General features: G+C 49.3%; 2 protein-coding genes across 4 annotated transcripts in view; one reads left to right on the top strand and one right to left on the bottom strand.

Annotated features, from left to right (window-relative positions):
- TWIST2 (twist family bHLH transcription factor 2) overlaps positions 1–3,070 on the bottom strand; it is a 60,581-nt gene extending 57,511 nt beyond the window's left edge. For 2 of the 3 annotated variants that reach the window (XM_025405621.1, XM_025405622.1), the window contains exon 1: positions 2,368–3,070. In XM_025405621.1, coding sequence (XP_025261406.1) covers positions 2,403–2,885 — 483 coding nt within the window. In that variant the 5' untranslated portion in view covers positions 2,886–3,070 and the 3' untranslated portion in view covers positions 2,368–2,402. The remainder of the gene's footprint in view (positions 1–2,367) is intronic. The other variant, XM_025405623.1, reaches the window with a different exon arrangement.
- On the top strand, positions 2,884–4,447 carry LOC112635905. Its single transcript, XM_025403971.1, is given in 9 exon segments — positions 2,884–2,990; positions 3,142–3,345; positions 3,565–3,667; positions 3,669–3,724; positions 3,726–3,825; positions 3,827–4,006; positions 4,008–4,064; positions 4,066–4,157; positions 4,159–4,447. Coding segments are annotated over 9 exon segments (1,188 nt in total).
- Positions 4,448–17,819: the final 13,372 nt, after the last annotated feature.

The following is a 17,819-nucleotide window of genomic DNA, read 5'->3' as shown; positions in this document are numbered from 1 at the left end:
ACAATTAATGCTTCTTAGGAATGCTACAAATAAAAACAAATGCTGTTTAGCAACATTTTCAGGTATCAAACCAATTATAATTGTATTGATCTTACAGGGAATAATGAGTTAAAAACAAAAAGAATGACAAGATGTTTACCTAACGTGCCTGATAAATAAAAACAAGGTGTGTCCAGAATCATTCATGGATAAAATTTTTCCATATTTCTTTTCTCTCCTTTTAGAGTATCTACTTAAAGAAACTAGCTTGTTTGAACTACTCAGTTATAGTCCAGTACATAAAAATAAAAATAAATAGGCTCCTTATAGATCATCGGCTCTCCCACTACCTGTGTAATTATCGATTATATTTTTAAGGACTTTTTTTTCCAAATAAGCTCTTAGCACTGTTTTTATTTATTTATGACAAGTATTGCATTTTATTTTTCTATAATCTTTAATGGTTACCTATGGCTGATTCTCTAAGTTTTGAGGCGTGAAATTATTTTTAAATGAATTTTAAATGTTCCTACTAAATTCTAGCAGCATCATATCTACTGGTATTTGTTTTCAGTAATTTTCTGGAGGGCAGTCTTAACGATAATTACAGTGACATTTTCCTTAAACATGGTTCAACGTGTGTGTTTTTAAAAAGATGACATTCCTCATCTGTTTGTTCTTATTTCAGATGTGCTATAAACCATGAATGAGGTAAAGCATAAATGGAAGCAACTAATGGAAGCTCATTATTTAGGCAGCGAAAAGCAGAATTAATGTATTACCCCACTGTAGCGTTTAGTACTCAGCCAATCCAAACTTCCCTAGAGAAATATGTGATTTGAGACACTTTCCATCTGTTTTTGACAAAGACAGGAGAAGATTCCCACAAGTTATTTTCTGCTGAAAATTCTTCTTAAAAAACTATACAGTTATCATTATCTCAGGAGGCTCTTTCATCGAAAGAATTTTCAGTGACATCGAAATAACAGTTGAAAAAATGAAATAAAACCCACCTGTGCTAGATCAGCTTTTCGTGGCCTCGGCAACAACATTCGCAGATATTATAGTACCACATAAAAAAAGAAATAGATATGTTTGGGAAGAATAGGCGGCCGGGTGCTCTTGATTAATCTAAATTCCTTCTGTGTGAAGTAGAGACTTTTATAAAAAAACATCACAAGATGTGCGAGGAACTAAAACATACTAAGGAGGAAGGATTTTTAACGCGGCCCCAGCAAAAAGAACCCTGTGCCCCTCCACGGCCCAGGACGGCGGATGAGAGAGGGGCTCGCCTGCTCACCGAGCCTCCGGGAAAGGACGGCGCCTCTGTGGCTCGAGCCTGTCTAAAGGGACTTGAAAGGTGTCTGGTGAAAAGGACCCGGTGCGGGACGCCCTAATCGCTCTTCCAGAGGAAACCAGAACTTCGAGTGCTCCTGGCAGCTGTGTCCCCCGAGCCTTCTCCTCGCGCAGGGAGGGCCCGGCGCGCACCACCTCCCTGTCCTCCAGACCTGCTTCCCAGCCTGGACCCCTCGCCCACCCCTGCGGTGCTGAACCCAGGACGCGGCACGGGCGGGGCCCCTCCGGGGCACTCCAGGGTCAAGGTTGCGACTCAGGGCTCCCAACTCCTAGGTCGGCTCCACCTGCCTGTGGGCGCCCTGGGGCTCCGCGCGGCTGCGTCCACCCCCCTGCTTCAGCGCTCCAGGCTCTGCGCCCTCGGCCCAGGGCCCTTCTCGGGCACTCCCGGCCCTGCGGCTGCTCCGGCCCCGAAGCGCAGGGCAGTTTCCTCTCGTCCTCCCCAGGCAAACCCTGGAGCCGCAGGCCCACACCTCTATGCCTACTGGGTCGGTCAGGGGACCCCAGGTGCCAGCAGCTGGGGAGATCTGAGTGTCCGCCCGACGAACGCGCTCTACCCATGCCCGGGAAGAGAGCGAAACCATTAGCCCGACACCACCGGCTCGGGCAGCTTCGCGGGCGGCCTGCGCTGCGGCGGACGCAAAGGGCAGCCGGTCCCCATCTCCCAGTCCCCGGCCGGTCCCGGTAGGTTTTTCTGATGCCCGTTCCTTCCACCGCCAACCACGGACACCCTCACACCACCGAGAATGAAATATGCGAACATTTGTCTAAGTATCTTCGGACCGCGCCGGGGAAGTCACCCGTCCGCCGGTTCCCAACTGACACCCTCGCGTGGAAGTTTGCCCTCAGGGGTGTCCCTGGGACTGGGAGCGTCCCTCCCGCCCGCCTTCGTTGCTAAGAGGAAAAGCGCACGGCATCCACACCACCGCGGCCCGTGGGGCCTTCCCGAGGAGACACGCGCAGGCCCCAGGGCCCCTGCGCCCCTGCCGCCCGCCCCCCGCAGCGGAGGGCGCCCGTCCCGCGCGCAGCACCTACCCTGGCGCGCCGGTCCGGAGGTGGGTGGCGCGGCGCTAGTGGGAGGCGGACATGGACCACGCGCCCTCCATGCGCCACACGGAGAAGGCGTAGCTGAGGCGCTCGTGGGCCACGTAGCTGCAGCTGGTCATCTTATTGTCCATCTCGTCGCTCTGCAGGACCTGGTAGAGGAAGTCTATGTACCTGGCGGCCAGCTTGAGCGTCTGGATCTTGCTCAGCTTGTCAGAGGGCAGCGTGGGGATGATCTTGCGCAGCGCCGCGAAGGCCTCGTTGAGCGACTGGGTGCGCTGGCGCTCGCGCACGTTGGCCAGGATGCGCTGGCTCTGCAGCTCCTCGAAGGACTGCGCGCTGGGGCTGCCCTTCTTGCCGCGCTTGCCCGGGGTCGGGCTGCCATCTTCGCTCGACTTCTTGCTGTAGCGCCGCTTCCGGCCGAAGCGCTTGGGCTGCCGCTCGAGCTCCTCCTCGCTGGTGCCCAGGCTGTCCACGGGGGACACGGGCGAGCTGGAGCCCTCCTCCATGGCGCCCGCCCGGCGCGCGTGGGGCTGGGGGCGCCGGGGCGCCGAGCGCGCGCCGCTGGCCAAGCCCGCGGTCGCCGAGTACACGCTCTCGGAGTTGCTGGAAAGGCTCTGATTTCAAGGCCGGCTTGTGCAAAAACCGAGGTCTCCGGGAGAGGAAGTTATTCTAACTTTTTTGGAAACTCTAGCCGGGCTGGGTTGCTAAATAGTTGTCAGGAGCTAGGGCGGCGCGCTGATTGGCCGCGGTGGCCGGGGGCAGGACAAGTTCTGGGGCCTTCGCCGGCCGCCCCCGCCCCCCGGCGCGGCACTTTCAGTTTTGCCTCCCCCTTCGGCCCCGGCCTCGGAGGGCATCCCGGGGGCCGGGTCCTCGCCCGCCGCCCGCGCCCCCACCCCGAACGCAGGACACTCTCCGGCCGCCCCGAGCCCTAGGCCTGGCCAAGCCTGGCTTTGTCTGCGCCTTAACGTAGAGATCGGCCCCCACTGGGCTTTGGGGGGGTCTCTCTCTCGGCCTGAGGGGCTCGAGAGGCGAGTCCAGCCCCAGATGCGCTTCCCGAAGATAAGGACACAGCCAGGAGCCTCCTCCACCTCTGTGGGTCTTGGTCTTGGCCGCCCCCGGGCGCACAGCTAGTCTGCACCGCGGCCGGCAAGCTTAGGCCTGGGGTCTGGGGAGCTGCGCGGGCAGCGGTCTCGGTGCCCCGACCGCCAGTGTAAGGACAGTCGGGGACCCCTGGAGACGCCCGTGCCCAAGGACATGCCGCCAAGATCCGTAGAGATGCCACCCTTCGGGCTAGCGTGCATGTCGGGGACCATTTCTCACCCGGGCTTGCTGGGGAGCCCCCGCCCGATGCCTTTACCGAACCTTCTTCTAACTCCTTTAAAACAACGCCACAGCGAGCCTCTGCGGGAGCGCCCGGTGCCCGCCGCGCCCGCCTGCCTGGCCCTGCCCGGGGTTGCTGGGCGCGGGTTGGGGCGCCTGCCGGCCCGCCTTGTCCTGCCCCAGCCTCTGCGCGCCGCCTTCGCTTCGCGGGTCAGCGGAGGACGGAGGGCGCTCCAGGAGCTGCACGAGGCTGCCCCGGGCCCGGCTTCCGCTGCACTGGGCGCCCGCGGGCAGCTCCGAGCAGGAGGGCGCAGGGTGGCTGGAGTGTGGGGCCCGGCCTCGGTGAGCGACACCACGGACCCCGGCCCCCGGGCCATCTGGACGCCGAGCGTGAGCGCGTTTGAAGTGGTTCGGGGGCTCTTTGTTCGCCAGGCCGCTCTGGCTCTGGGCCTGGAGGTGGTTTACGGCTTGGATGCCTTTGAACCTATTCCCAGGTGACCCGGGCTCCATTAGACCCGGGCCTGAACCTGGCTGTCAGGCAAGCCGCGTGATCAAGGACGGGCTGGGCCCTTTTATTGAAGTTGAACCCGAGGCCGGGGAGTGCTCGGCCTCCGCTGCTCCTCCGGCAGGCCAGGCGGGCCGCGTGGTGGGGCCCGCGGGCCACGACCACCGCGTTGGGAAACCCGAGGACAGCAGAGAGCGGGTTCTTCGCGCCCCTGTCTAAGGGCCCTGGCTCCGGCCGTTCTAGGGGATGTTTTACCAACAATCCGTCAAGGAAGGCAGAACGCCAAGGAGCAGGCCCTCGCATGCATGTGACTCGGTAGCAGCGCCCTGCGGTGTCTGCGCACCGGACCCGCGGCTTCAGTTCGATGACTAAAGGTTCTGCAGAGCCACCACCCCCAGCCCCACCCGGCCTGACCGCCCTACTTCCTCCGCGCTGGGAAGGCCCACGGCCCCTCTAGTACAGCAAAATAGCTTTCCGGGTCCCTTTCTTCAAAATTCTCAAATAAAAATTTAAGGAACGAGAGAGACAGAGAAGCCAGGTCCCCAGCCATCCTGCCTGTGCTAGGCTGCATCCCTTCCTGGGGCTTCACGTCAGATGGACAGGGCCTGTTTTTCCCGAACTGGCCTTTCCCTGGTTTCTTTGCTCAGAGCAGTAACAGTAGCGATTTGCTGCTTTTTTTTTTTTTACCAACCCTGTGGGGAGCCAGCGACATCTCCCCCTTCCCAGATGCAGAGGGCTTTTACTGAGGAGCAGAGCTGCCTGGTAGCCTGCTTCGCCACCCCTTTCTCTCTGTCTGCGTGCCCCTATGTCACTCTGGCTCTGTCGGTGTGTCTCTTTCGCTGTCCTTCTTTCTGTCTCTCTCTCCAGCAGAGAGAGTTCATACTTTAGTTTGAAAGAAAAACAGCTGAGCTTTGGTCCTGAGCAGCCCAGGGCTCAGCCCAGCCCTGAGGACCAGAGGCCCGGGGGACGCCTTGGAAGGGGAGAGCAAGCTGGGTTGCAGGCTCTTCTCTGCCTAGGGAGATGGGCCTGGAGGATTTCACCTGCGACCCCCGGGGCGCCCAGGTGCTGTCATAACCGGCAGCCCAGTGCAGTCGTCTGGATGCACTTTCTTCATGGCATATCTTTTCTATTTTAAAATACTTTAACAATGATTAAAGTACTGGAGTCTGTGTTACTGACGGGTGCTTGCAGAAAACCTTGGTTAACGGAATTTGCAGTGTCTTTCTTATGCTGTATTGCCAGCCCCTCACAGTCATTACCTGGGCAGTGACCCCTTGCATAAATAGGAGAAAATGAGGCACGGTGGCATTTAGCAGCGTTTCCAAAGTCACCTGCAGGTTGTCTGGGGAAGTGACAGCATTCTTCTCTTTTGAGGAGGGGAATTTGCTGAATTAAAACCCAAATGAAAATATCATCAATTTGGGAAATAATACTCAGGTTATTGATTTAGTTTGAGTTTTTTTTCTTTCAAAAATTAAGTCAGTGATAAGGCTGATAAAGCCAATGTATTAATAGCGTAAGTACTATAATGTATCTCTGTGTGAATATTCTTTGCAGGACCACCCAGGCTCACTCGGACTTGAATTAAATATCACGCAATAAAGATCCACAGAAGTAAATACAGTTCTTGGGGTACTTATTCATTATTGAGTATGGAAAATCCTGTGAATGCTTCCTTTCATATATGTAAAACAGTGTGCTTTGTTTCATGTGACTTTGTGTTTTTAAAAAAAATGACCTGGTGTTCTGAAAGATTCTTCTATTGCACGTTTTCCTTAGGGCAGCAAGTAAGAGAAGGTGATATGTTTTCACAGCGAATTTGGTGGCTATTAGTTTGGCTTTAATCTTGCTGCAGTGGAATGACACTGCTGGGATTGTCACCTGGGGATAGTCTTCAAGAATAGGGGCCAGGCATGGTGGTTCACGCCTGTAATCCACCCAGCATTTTGGGAGGCCGAGGCGGGTGGATCACCTGAGGTTGGGAGGTCGAGACCAGCCTGGACAACATGGTGAAAACCCATCCGTACTAAAAATACAAAAATTAGCCCGGCGTGGTGGTGCATGCCTGTAATCTCAGCTACTTGGGAGGCTGAGGCAGGAGAATCGCTTGAACCCAGGAGGTGGAGGTTGCAGTGAGCCGAGATCACACCACTGCACTCCAGCCTGGGTGATAGAGCAAGACTGTGTCAAACACACACACACACACACACACACACACACACACAATAGGATAATGCAATTATACAGCCCCTGGGCTTTCTTGGGACAATAAACTGTGTACTTGCTCAGATGTGAAAAACATTTAGTAAACTCTCAGGAGCTATATAAAGCAATGAATTTATATATTTGAATGCCATTGTCACTACCTTTTGTCAAAATGCCTGCACAGGTGAACCCACCTGAGCTCTTCAGCAGATCCTTTTATAGTTTAACTCTATGAAGTTCTTGATGGAGCCAAGAGACAAAAACCAAGATATTGTTAAAGGTCTAGTTTCCATTCCCAGTGACGTAGTGGGTTGTTCCCTCCACTTGAATTTAGTGAACTGAGAGCAGATGACAGGGCAGCCCATATTTGTGTGACAGAATCAATCCAACAGATTAATGAGTCAATGACATTGATCCAGGGGTTGATAACAGCATCTCCCAGTCAAATAGCACCTCCTTATTTGCAAAGCAAATAGCATTAGCTCAGTAGCAGTCTTACACTAACACAGCACTCCACTGACACTTTTCCATCAAACTAGTCTTGGTGCCTTCCTTTTGAATTATTCTCTCTTAGACTGGAGTAACAGGGAACATGACCCATTATTTTAAGAAACCACAAATTTTCAGAGATGGACTCTGGAGAATTATCTGATCAAGTTTTGGCATTTCTGTGTAGATTCTAGGGGTCTTCAGCATCATGTTGCCGAATGTTAGAAATATGCTGTCTGGGAAAAAGCTATCCTCGTACCATGTATTGTTGGCTTTATTCTGGCAATACTTTATGCCTCCCTGCAACCACCTGCCACCTCCTGAGATTTCAATCATCCAGCACATTCCCCAGTGTGATAGAGCAGCGGTAGGGGTTGGGGGTCACTGCAAAATCATTTTTCAGTTCTAAAAACCAGGGTTGAAGATGCTTCTCGAATCTAGTCGTAAAGTGCAATGTATTCTTGATGATGAGCATCAGAAAGAACACTTTCTGAATGTCAAGTCCAAGAGCCAATCTTCTGCCTAATTTCAGCAATGACACCAGCAGGATGGAATCCTACTTACAAAGAGCCAGAACCTAAAGCCCAAGGCACACATCCTGTACAGGCAGGATTCTCCTTTAAAAATCCCCACTGCTACTTTGGGAGGCCAAGGCGGGCAGATCACTTGAGGTCAAGAGTTCAAGACCAGCCTGGCCAACATGGCAAAACCTCATTTCTACCAAAAACACAAATAATTAGCCGGGCATGGTGGTGTGTGGCTGTAATCCCAGCTACTCTGCTGGGTGAGGCACGAGGAAGGAAATCCTGCTAACTGCTGCAATGTAAATGAATCCTGAAGTCATTGATGCTATGTGAAATAAGCCAACACAAAAGAATAAATACTGGCAGGGTGCAGTGGCTCACGACTGTAATCCCCACACTTTGGGAGGCTGAGGCAGGTGGATCACCTGAGGTTAGGAATTTGAGACCAGCCTGGCCAATATGGTGAAATCCTGTTTCTACTAAAAATACGAAAATTAGCCAGGCGTGGTGATGCACGCCTGTAGTCCCAGCTACTTGGGAGGCTGAGGCAGGAGAATCTCTTGAACCCGGGAGACAGAGGTTGCAGTGAGTCGAGATCGAGCCACTGCACTCCAGCCTGGGTGACAGAGCGAGACTCTGTTTCAAAAAAAAGAAAAGAAAGAAAGAAGGAAAGAAAGAAAGAAGGAAAGAAGGAAAGAAAGAAAGAAGAAAAAGAAAGAAAGAAAGAAAGAAAGAAAGAAAGAAAGAAAGAAAGAAAGAAAGAAAGAAAGAAAGAAAGAAAGAGAAAGAGAGATCACTATATGGAAGAGATATCTGTGCACTCGTGTTTATCACACCACTCTTCACGATGATCAAGATATTGAATCAACTTAAGTGCCCATCATGGGTGAATGGATACAAAAATCTCATATATATATACACACACACACACACACATATATAAATAAAATGAAATATTATTCAGAAATGAAAAGAATGAATTCCTGTCACTTTCAGCACCATGAATGGAACTGGAGGTCATAGTGTTAAGTGAAATAAGCCAGACACAGAAAGACAAATATCTTGTGTTTGCACTCACATGTGGGAGCTAAAAAATCAGATCTCATGGAGGTGGAGAGTAGCATCGTGGTTCCCAGAGGTCGGGAAGAGGAAGGAAGACAGGGAGACAAAGAGGAGTTGGCCAAGGGGAACAAAAATACAGTCATATAGAAGAAACAAGTTCTAGTATTCTGCAGTGCTGTAGGGAAATTATAGTTAACAACAATTTATTGTATATTTCAAAATAGCTAGAAATTAAGTTGTATAATGTTTCCAACAGAAAGAAAGACAAATGTTGAAGATGATGGACATCCCAATTATCCTGGTTTGATTGTTACACATCATGTACAGGTGTCAAAATACCCCAAAAATATGTCCAACCAATATGTCAAGAAAAAAGATAAATGTTATAGATTCCAATCAACATTAAAAAAAAGATAAAAAATAATCCCCTTGAGAAATCCTTTGGGTTGGGGGCTGGGGCCAAAGCACAGCTACAGTGTAATGGCCCTGCCCTCAAGTGTCTGACGTTGCTAACCCAGCAGTGTCGAACAGCGTCATCTCCTGGTGGCATCGTTCCTCCCCGTTTTGGGTACTCATCCTCCTTTCCAGCCAGCCTCTCTTCTTTCTTCTTGAATTGCAGCAGATGGGAAGATGAAAATGACCTTTTTCAGGCTCTGGCAGCCCTAGCTGGTGAGGTGAACTTCTAGGGATATGTAGGGAAATGGGAAGATGCCTGCACTTTGCTGGTCAGCCCAGGGTGGAGGTATTGGGTTTTCTTGGCAGCCTGGTGTCCAGGCACTGGATGTCGAGAGGTGTGGTCTGCACATCCAGTCCCTGGAGAGGCGCACAGCAGGAGCGTTATGGCTCGAAAGCTGGCTGCAGCAGGATTGGCTCCTCGATTCCAGGTGGTTCTGGATTCACTGGTTTCTGGATGCGATGAGTCAGCAACTCCAGCTCTGCAGTATGGCTGGGAAGCCAGGCTCGACAGCTCTACCTAGAGCCTGCTCATTCAGCTCCACAAACGATTCTATCATGGCCTCTAATAAGTCGTTTCCTGCTTACGCAATGTACTCTTTGTTCTCCATAATGGATTCCTGGTGGGACACCCACACTTCTGGACTGTGGTTTAGAAGGTGGACGCTAGGGCTCCCCCATCCTTTGCCTTTGACTTCTTGACATCACTAACATTCGCTCTTAAAGTGGAGCTAACACTGGCCTTTGGCACATGTTTTTATTTTTATTTATTTTATTATTTTATTTTATTTTATTTTTTTGAGGTAGAGTCTCACTCTGTCGCCCAGGCTAGAGTGCAGTGGCATAATTTCAGTTCACTGCAACCTTGGCCTCCTGGGTTCAAGCAATTCTCCTGCCTCAGCCTCCTGAGTAGCTAGGATTACAGGAGCTCACCACCATACCCAGCTAATTTTTGTATTTTTGGTAGAGACGAGGTTTCACCATGTTGGTCAGACTGGTCTCAAACTCCTGACCTCAACTAATCCACTTGCCTCGGCCCCTCAAAGTGCTGGGATTACAGGCGTGCACCACTGCGCCCAGTTGGCACACATTTTAAAATGCCTTTGAGAGCTAATCAAAGTTGTTCTTGCATCAAACTCATATGACTTTTTTTAACCTGGAATATATACCAAATTTCAATTAAAAAATGAAAATGGAAAGATCAAACAAGATATAAATAGAATCGGAAAGAATAGGGTGTAGGGGGCTGGAATGGGAGCCAAGTCCCTCCAAATAAATCTTGTTGTGTAGATTTGACTTTGGAATCATGTAAATGTTCATATAATTACATATATAAAATCAAGTAAAATGAAAAAAATGGAAATCCCTAAAGAATCAAAAGCAAAATCACACAAATGTACCTTATCAAATGTATATCATATTGGTGTCTTAACCACACAAACAGAAATAATTTAAACTAGCTTTAAAACGCTATAATTACCTTAACATCCCTAGTGAAATACACTCTAAAGGCAAAAAGAACTGCAAAAAAGGCTTAAACCTTTCAGCATTCATGTTTTTAGTAATAAAATTGCTATTATTATTCCAAAACTATATTGTGAGCTAAGCCAAATCAATAATTATGTTCATGTCTTTGGGGATCAAGATCTCCAACCTCAAAGAAAAGAGGTACTAATGTAAAACAAAAGAAGTTGCCTGGTGCAGTGGCTCCTCCCTGTAATCCCAGCACTTTGGGAGGCCGAGGCAGGCAGATCACAAGGTCAGGAGATCGAGACCATCCTGACTAACACGGTGAAACCCCATCTCTCATAAAAATACAAAAAATTAGCCAGGCATGATGGCGTGCACCTGTGATCCCAGCTACTCGGGAGGCTGAGGCAGGAGAATGGCATGAAACTCGGAGGCAGAGCTTGCAGTGAGCCGAGATCTCGCCACTGCACTCTAGCCTGGGCAACAGAGTGAGACTCCGTCTCAAAAAAAAAAGAAAAGAAAAGAAAAAAAAAAGGTAAGTGAAACCATGTAATTCTAAATTTGTTGGAAACATCAGCTATGGGCTTGGGTCTGTATCTCCTGACCCCAACTACTGAAAAGAACTAGGACAATGAACACCCACTGACAATGAGCACTGCTCGTGTGCATATTTTGGTCTCTCCGTGAAGAAATGGTTGACTTAGGTCTAGAGTAAAACAAGATAAGCCTGGAGCATCTTACTACACCAGAAGGCAAGGAAGCCATCAATAACTACCATGTTCATGTCAAAAAGACCAGGAAGGGACTGGAGAGTGTTTCCCCACTTCAGGACAAATGATCATGATTGAGAAAAGTAACTGCAATAGACAGAAACATATCACAGATGGTAAAAAAACCTTAAGTCTCAATGTTACTCAAATACAAAACTTATTGGTCATTTTTGGCTGCTGCTAGGAAATGGATTCATGGTCCCAAAAATTGGTAAGTAAAGGGAAAGAATCATGCATGTAACTAGCTTTTCTTACTGAATTATACCTCAATGTAATGTAAGAGTTGATGAAAAATAACAAATGAAGGAGGTACGGTAGAATTATAACATCACAGTTTGCAACCCCCTGACCTAAGAATGGATTCAGGCACTGCTGGTCCATGCTAAGTAACATCATAGAAAGAGAGGTATGCCTCCTAGAGGCAGGACCCAGCACAACTGGAGAAGTTGCAAGTCATCTAGCCCTTGGCTGGGGCAGCCAGTTCCAGGAAATTCAGGGCTAGCAGACAGGCTCAATGGTGTCATCAGGATGCAGTCAGATCTAACCCCTCCTCTGCTCTGCTCCCTCCAAGGGCTCATTTCACTTTGTATAAATGAATGTCTTTGCCAGCATCTGTAAGGCCCACCCAGTCTGACAAAGATCATGCCCCATGACCTCTCCAATCCCAGGTTCTATGTTTCCGGCTCACTCCACTCCTGTCACTCTGGGCTGCTGGTAGTTCCTCCCTGTATGGTGCATGTCCCCACACAAAAGCCTACCTGAAACTTCCTGCTCCCCAGATAGCCAGGTGGCTGATGTTCTTACACCCTTCCAATCTATCTCTTATCTCTTATCACATAACAAACCACCCTCTAATGTAGTGCCTTCAAACACCAATAATTGTATTTGCTCACAGTTTTGTAGGTCAGCAGTTCAGATTGTGCTCAGCCGGGTGGTTTTTGGTTTGTTTGTTTTGGCAGTCCTGCCTGGTGTCACTCATGTACCTGTGGTCATCTTATGGCTTAAGCCTGTTGGCCTCTGTCACAGATCTGGTGGTGGTAGGCACCAGCTCTTACCCCTTGGTGCTCCTGCACATGGCTTCTCCAGCAGGCTGGCTTGAGTTTGTTCTTGCTGTGGTCTCAGGACTCCAACCACAGTCTGAAGAGCATGAGCCCCAAGGCAAATGCTTTCTAAGCTTTTGCTCCTGACATATGTACCCATGTTCCATGAGCTAAGTCACAAGACCAAGCCCAGATTCAAGGGTTTGGCATTAAAGAGTTGATTGGCAGCTCTGTGTGTGTGTGTGTGTGTGTGCGCGCATGTATATGTGTGTATGTGAGAAGAGGGACCATTGTCACTAGTAGCCTTACTTTGGGATGATCAGCTGGGGACTCAGTCACACTTGGGGGAAGATCGCCCAGTCATTGCTATTTTTCCTTGTGGCTGGCCCCTCTCTCCTGGGAGGAATTCTTCCACCTCCTGCTCTGAGGCAGAAGCTTGGGTTCCAGTGTCTTGGGAGACTTAGGAGGGGAAGGGACCTAGGCAGGGGATCTCACCATTCAGAATGTGGATTTTCACACATTTAACCTTTTCTCAGTACAAACCCTCTCATCTCTCAGCACTGCCAGGTTCTCCTTTTGGGCTCAGATTTTCCAGAGTAACTTTCCAGCTCCTTCCAGGCTTGCCCCCATGATGATTACCTCCCATCAGGTCCCTCCCACCACACATGGGAATTATGGGAGCTACAATTCTAGATGAGATTTGGGTGGGCACACAGCCAAACCATATCACATTCTCACTGTCCTGCCCTGATTTTTAATCTTCAAATTTGTCATTCACATCCTATGCCCTCTCTTTCCTGCCCTGCTCAGCTCCCTACTCATTTAACTTCTTTAAACAAAGTACTTTCAAATGAAGGCAGTGTGGAGGGATCATAGGAATCACGGTGGCATCTCTCCTCACTGGGGATACACCCTAATTTTAAAAAAATGTGGCTGGACACAGTGGCTCACGCCTATAATCCTAGCACTTTGGGAGATCGAGGTGGGCAGATCACCTGAGGTCTGGAGTTCTAAACCAGCCTGGCCAACATGGTGAAATCCTGTCTCTACTAAAAATACAAAAATTAACCAGGCATGGTGGCAGGCGCTTGTAATCCCAGCTACTTGGGAGGCTGAGGCAGAAGAATCGCTTGAAATTCATCTCAAAAAAAAACAAAAAACAAAAAACAAAAACCCTATGCTATTTATTGTACAACTATGGGAAGAAATTAATCAAACACAGCAAATTATTAATACAGTACCTTCTAATTAATCATTATTTAGTGTGCTTCATATTGTGCTAAGAAGTGGAGTAGGAGCCAATAGATAGACTTTTTTTTTTTTTTTTTGAGATGTAGTCTCACTCTGTCACCCCAGCTGGTATGCAATGGCATGATCTTAGCTCACTGCAACCTCCACCTCCTGGGTTCAAACAATTCTCCTGCCTCAGCCTCCTGAGTAGCTGGGACTACAGGTGCATGCCACCACACCCAGCTAATTTTTGTATTTTTAGTAGAGACAGGGTTTCACCATCTTGGCCAGGCTGGTCTTGAACTCCTGACCTCAGGAGATCCACCCACCTCAGCCTCCCAAAGTGCTGAGATTACAGGCGTGAGCCACCTCTCCGGGACGACAGATAAGACAGCATGCTGAGGGATGTAATGGGGTTTTGAATCCAAGCTGAGAAGACTGAGAAGAGAATGATCTGCAGGGTTTGGGGTGTCCAGAAAGACATCAGTAAAGGGCAAGTGTGATGGTGAATATTTTCAACTTGATTGGATTTAAGGGTGCAAAGTATTGTTCCTGGGTGTGTCTGTGAGGGTATTCCCAAAGACTAACATTTGAGTCAGTGGACTAAGACAGGCAGAGCCACCCTCAGTCTGGGAGGGGACCATCTAATCAGTTGCCAACAAGGCTAGAATAAAGCAAGCAGAAGAACATGGAAGGACTGGATGGGCTGAGTCTCCCATCTTCATCTTTCTCCTATGCTAGAGGCTTCCTGCCCTGGAACATCAGACTCAAATTCTTCAGCTTTCGGACCCTTGGGCCTACACCAGTGGTTTGCTGGGGGATCTCGGACCTTCAACCACAGACTGAAGGCTGCAATGTTGGCTTTTGTACTTTTGAAGCTTTGGGACTTGAACTGACTTCCTTCTCCTCAGCTTGCAGATGGCCTGTTGTGGGACATCAGATTGTGATCATGTGAGCCAATTCTCCTTCATAAACTCCTTTTCATAGATACATCTTTCCTATAGTCCTGTCCCTCTAGAGAACCCTGACTAATACAGTAAGTAACATCTGCCAGGCAGAGGAGGGAGAAAAACTCATTCAGACGAAGAGATGAAGCTGTGCCAAGACCCAAAGGCATGAAAGAGGCGTTCATGTCCCTGAAATGGGTAGCACCCTGTGGCTCAGACCTCAGGGGCTCAGTGGTTAGCACCCTCTTGGTTGTAGGTAACAGACATTCAACCTGAACCTGCCTACCAGAAATGTATTGGCTCACTACTTGGGAAGTTCAGGCTTGGGTTGGCTTCAGGCTTAGCTGGATCCAGGAGTTTCAGTGATGTTATATCCCTCTCCTTTCTCTCCATGCTTTAGCTCTGCCTCCCTCTGTGTGTGGGCCTTGCTTTTTCCTGTGCATGATAGGAGGTGGGACACTCCAGAGTCACATCCTCCCAGGACAGCAGTGCTTATTAAACAGCCTTCCTCTCTTGTTTGGCAGAGACACTAGGGGGCTCTGCCGGCCTGACTCCAGCTGGGGCTCCTGTGATGGGGTGGGATAAGAAGGGCAGGTTGGTGCCCTGAGAGTGGAAAGAGGTGCTGGGCAGATAAGCAAGGCTCGTCCACTGGGTGTGCTTCTAGCACCATAGAAGAAGGTGGGGACCAGGCTCCCAAGGGTCTTGTGGGACCAGTTAGGAGTTTGAATTTCCTTCTGGAGGCAACTGGAAACAAACGAGAGTTCTAAGGGAAAAAGTGATCCAGCTGGAAGATGGAAGCCAGCCCAGTGCTCAGCCAGACAAGGACCTGCGGTGGGTAGGGAGGGGACAGGAGGCAGCAGAGGGGACAGGAGGCAGTGGAGGGGGAGTTGAGAGTGGGTAGCCAAGAGGCGGGAGCCGCAGAATTTGGTCTCTCTTCCCATGACTATGAAGTGTCTGGAGATTGTCTTGGGCTAACGTGGGAGCTCACCTGGACCCACCACCTCTTGCTGCATGTAGATGCTAATTGAGAGTGGGAAGGCAGGCAATTGAAACTCTTATTTTTTTATCATATAAGAAAAGAAATGCCAGTTGCAGTCGCTCATGCCTGTAATCCCAGCACTTTGGGAGACTGAGATGGGTGATCGCTTGAGCCCAGGGTACAAGACCAGCCTGGGCAACATAACAAGATCCCATCTCTACAAAAAATACAAAAGTTAGCCAGGCATGTTGGTGTGTGCCTGTAGTTCCAGCTACTCAGGATGTTGAGGCAAAAGAATCATTTGAGCCCAGGAAGTCGAGGCTACAGTGATCCATGATCACACCACTGCCTCTAGCCTGAGTGACAGAACAAGACCATGTCAAAAAAAGAATAATAAGGAGAAGGGGAAGGGTAAGAGGAAGGGGAAGAAGAGGAGGAGGAGGAGGAGGATGGGGGGGAGCGAGAAGGAGAGGGAAAGGGAGAGGGAGGGGGAGGGGGAGGGAGAGGGAGGGGGAGGGAGAGGGAGAGGGGGAGGGAGAGGGAGAGGGGGAGGGGAAGGGGGAGGGGGAGGGGGAGGAGAAGGAGAAGGAGAAGGAGAAGGAGAAGGAGAAGGAGAAGGAGAAGGAGAAGGAGAAGAAAAAAGAGCAAAACTTAGCCACAGCACCAGGCTATGGGGAAGGTCAGAAAAATAATTGGGCCAGGGAAAGTCTGGATTCTGTTTTCTGTCATTGGTTAGAAGATGACCTTGGTTATCCCCTTCTCCACTGTGGCCTCAGTTTCCCCTCTGTGGATACCAGTTGGGGTGAATGATCGCTAGGGTTCCCTCAGCATGATAGTGTCCTGGTTCTATTTTCAGAAATGGAAATCCCTGTTTGGGACTGAAGCTACGTATCACGCTCTGTGGCTCAGGGGTGCTGTCGAAAGAGCAGGCCCTGGGGATGTGAGGAGTGTGATTTTCTTTACTCTGTCTAAATAACATGCAGGGGCCTGGGGTGGCCACACATGCCCCGGCCCCTCATAAAGCCCCTGCCCTGTGGTGGCGTGGTCATAAACTTTCCTGGAAAGGTCATGTGAATTTATCGCCCCCAATGCTTTATAATTAGAAATTATGGCCTTCCTTCCCCATGACACTTTTGAGCCTTAGCAGATCTTAAATTAAAACTATGTTTATGTTTCAAAATGTTCTTCAGAAAACTTTAAACTCATGAGTTGAAAATTTGACTTTAAAAAGTTCTGAACACTTATCTAAATAAACACTCAGGTTTGACCTAACATGTATGAAGCAATAAACTTGGAATTAAACTCGTGTGTTAAAACTGATTATATCTGGAATATAAAAACACATCAAAGCAGGCTTCTGGGGGGAATGCTTCTGGGTGTGTGGTAAATTCCTCTTTTCCGGGGCAGTTGGAGTGGGCTACAGGCCTCTCCCAAGTGACCAGGAAAGAGCCATGGAGTGTCGTTGTTCAGAAAAGAGAGAGAGAGAAAGTGTGTGTGTGTGTGTGTGTGTGTGTGTGTGTGTGTGTGTGTAGGTAGGGATATGGAGTGACATGTTACTTCTCTAGGCTGTACAGTTTCTAAAATGTTTTTAATGATTTCCCTTGACTCCATTTCCCTTCTTTATTTCTTCATCTCCCGCCAGGGAAGATGGATAGATGGCGGCCAGGAGTGCCGCCGCTTCCCCTCCCACTGTGCCAAGGCATCAAAGCCTGCCCACTCCGAGCTTTCCCTCCAGGCTTCTTCCTCCAGTTTCTCTTTCCTCTTCTACTCCTGACGGATTTTTCCTTCCTCCTTCAAAAAGGCCCTCACGCCTACTGGCTGAAGAGATGCTGAGCTCCAAGAGGAAAGCCAAACGACTTTATTGCATTATTTGACAGATACTTACTTTTCCCCCGGAGGAGAAATTCATGAGCCAATATCAAAGGATGAGAGTATGGCCTTTGTTTCCCTGGGCCACACAGGATGGGTGTAAAACGTGTCCAGCTTTCAGGCTGCACGATGGGGGTGTCGCCTGTGGTCTTAATCCATTTGAAATCCGTAGATTTCCACTGACTCCCGGCTGAGAAACTCAGCAGAAGCGCTCACGGGTCGGCTGGCAGATGCACACACAGAAGTAAGGAGGTTTGAAACGTAATAGGAGGAAAATATTGACACTAATTTTTCATTCTCTGAAAATTATTTGTGTAAGGAATCTGTAATATTGTATTTTCTTCCAGGAAGATTTTGGTATATAATCAACAACAATGCAAGTTGTGGAAATCTTCAAGTAACAAGATATTTTCTTTATGCTCACATTAAGGAAAACGGTCGATTCATTAAGGAAGAAGGAGGAGGAGAAAGAGAGAGAGAAGGTGAAGGAGAAGGCGCTGTCAACACCTAGTAAAAAACAAAACAAACAGCCTTGTGAGTCCTTGCTGCTGACATTGAGAAACCGACTCAGTTTCCC

This window comes from Theropithecus gelada, chromosome 12, assembly GCF_003255815.1.
Source record: "Theropithecus gelada isolate Dixy chromosome 12, Tgel_1.0, whole genome shotgun sequence".
Classification (NCBI taxonomy): Eukaryota; Metazoa; Chordata; class Mammalia; order Primates; family Cercopithecidae; genus Theropithecus; species Theropithecus gelada.
Note: the sequence above shows the minus strand (reverse complement) of the source record. Positions and strands in the feature narration are given on the sequence as shown.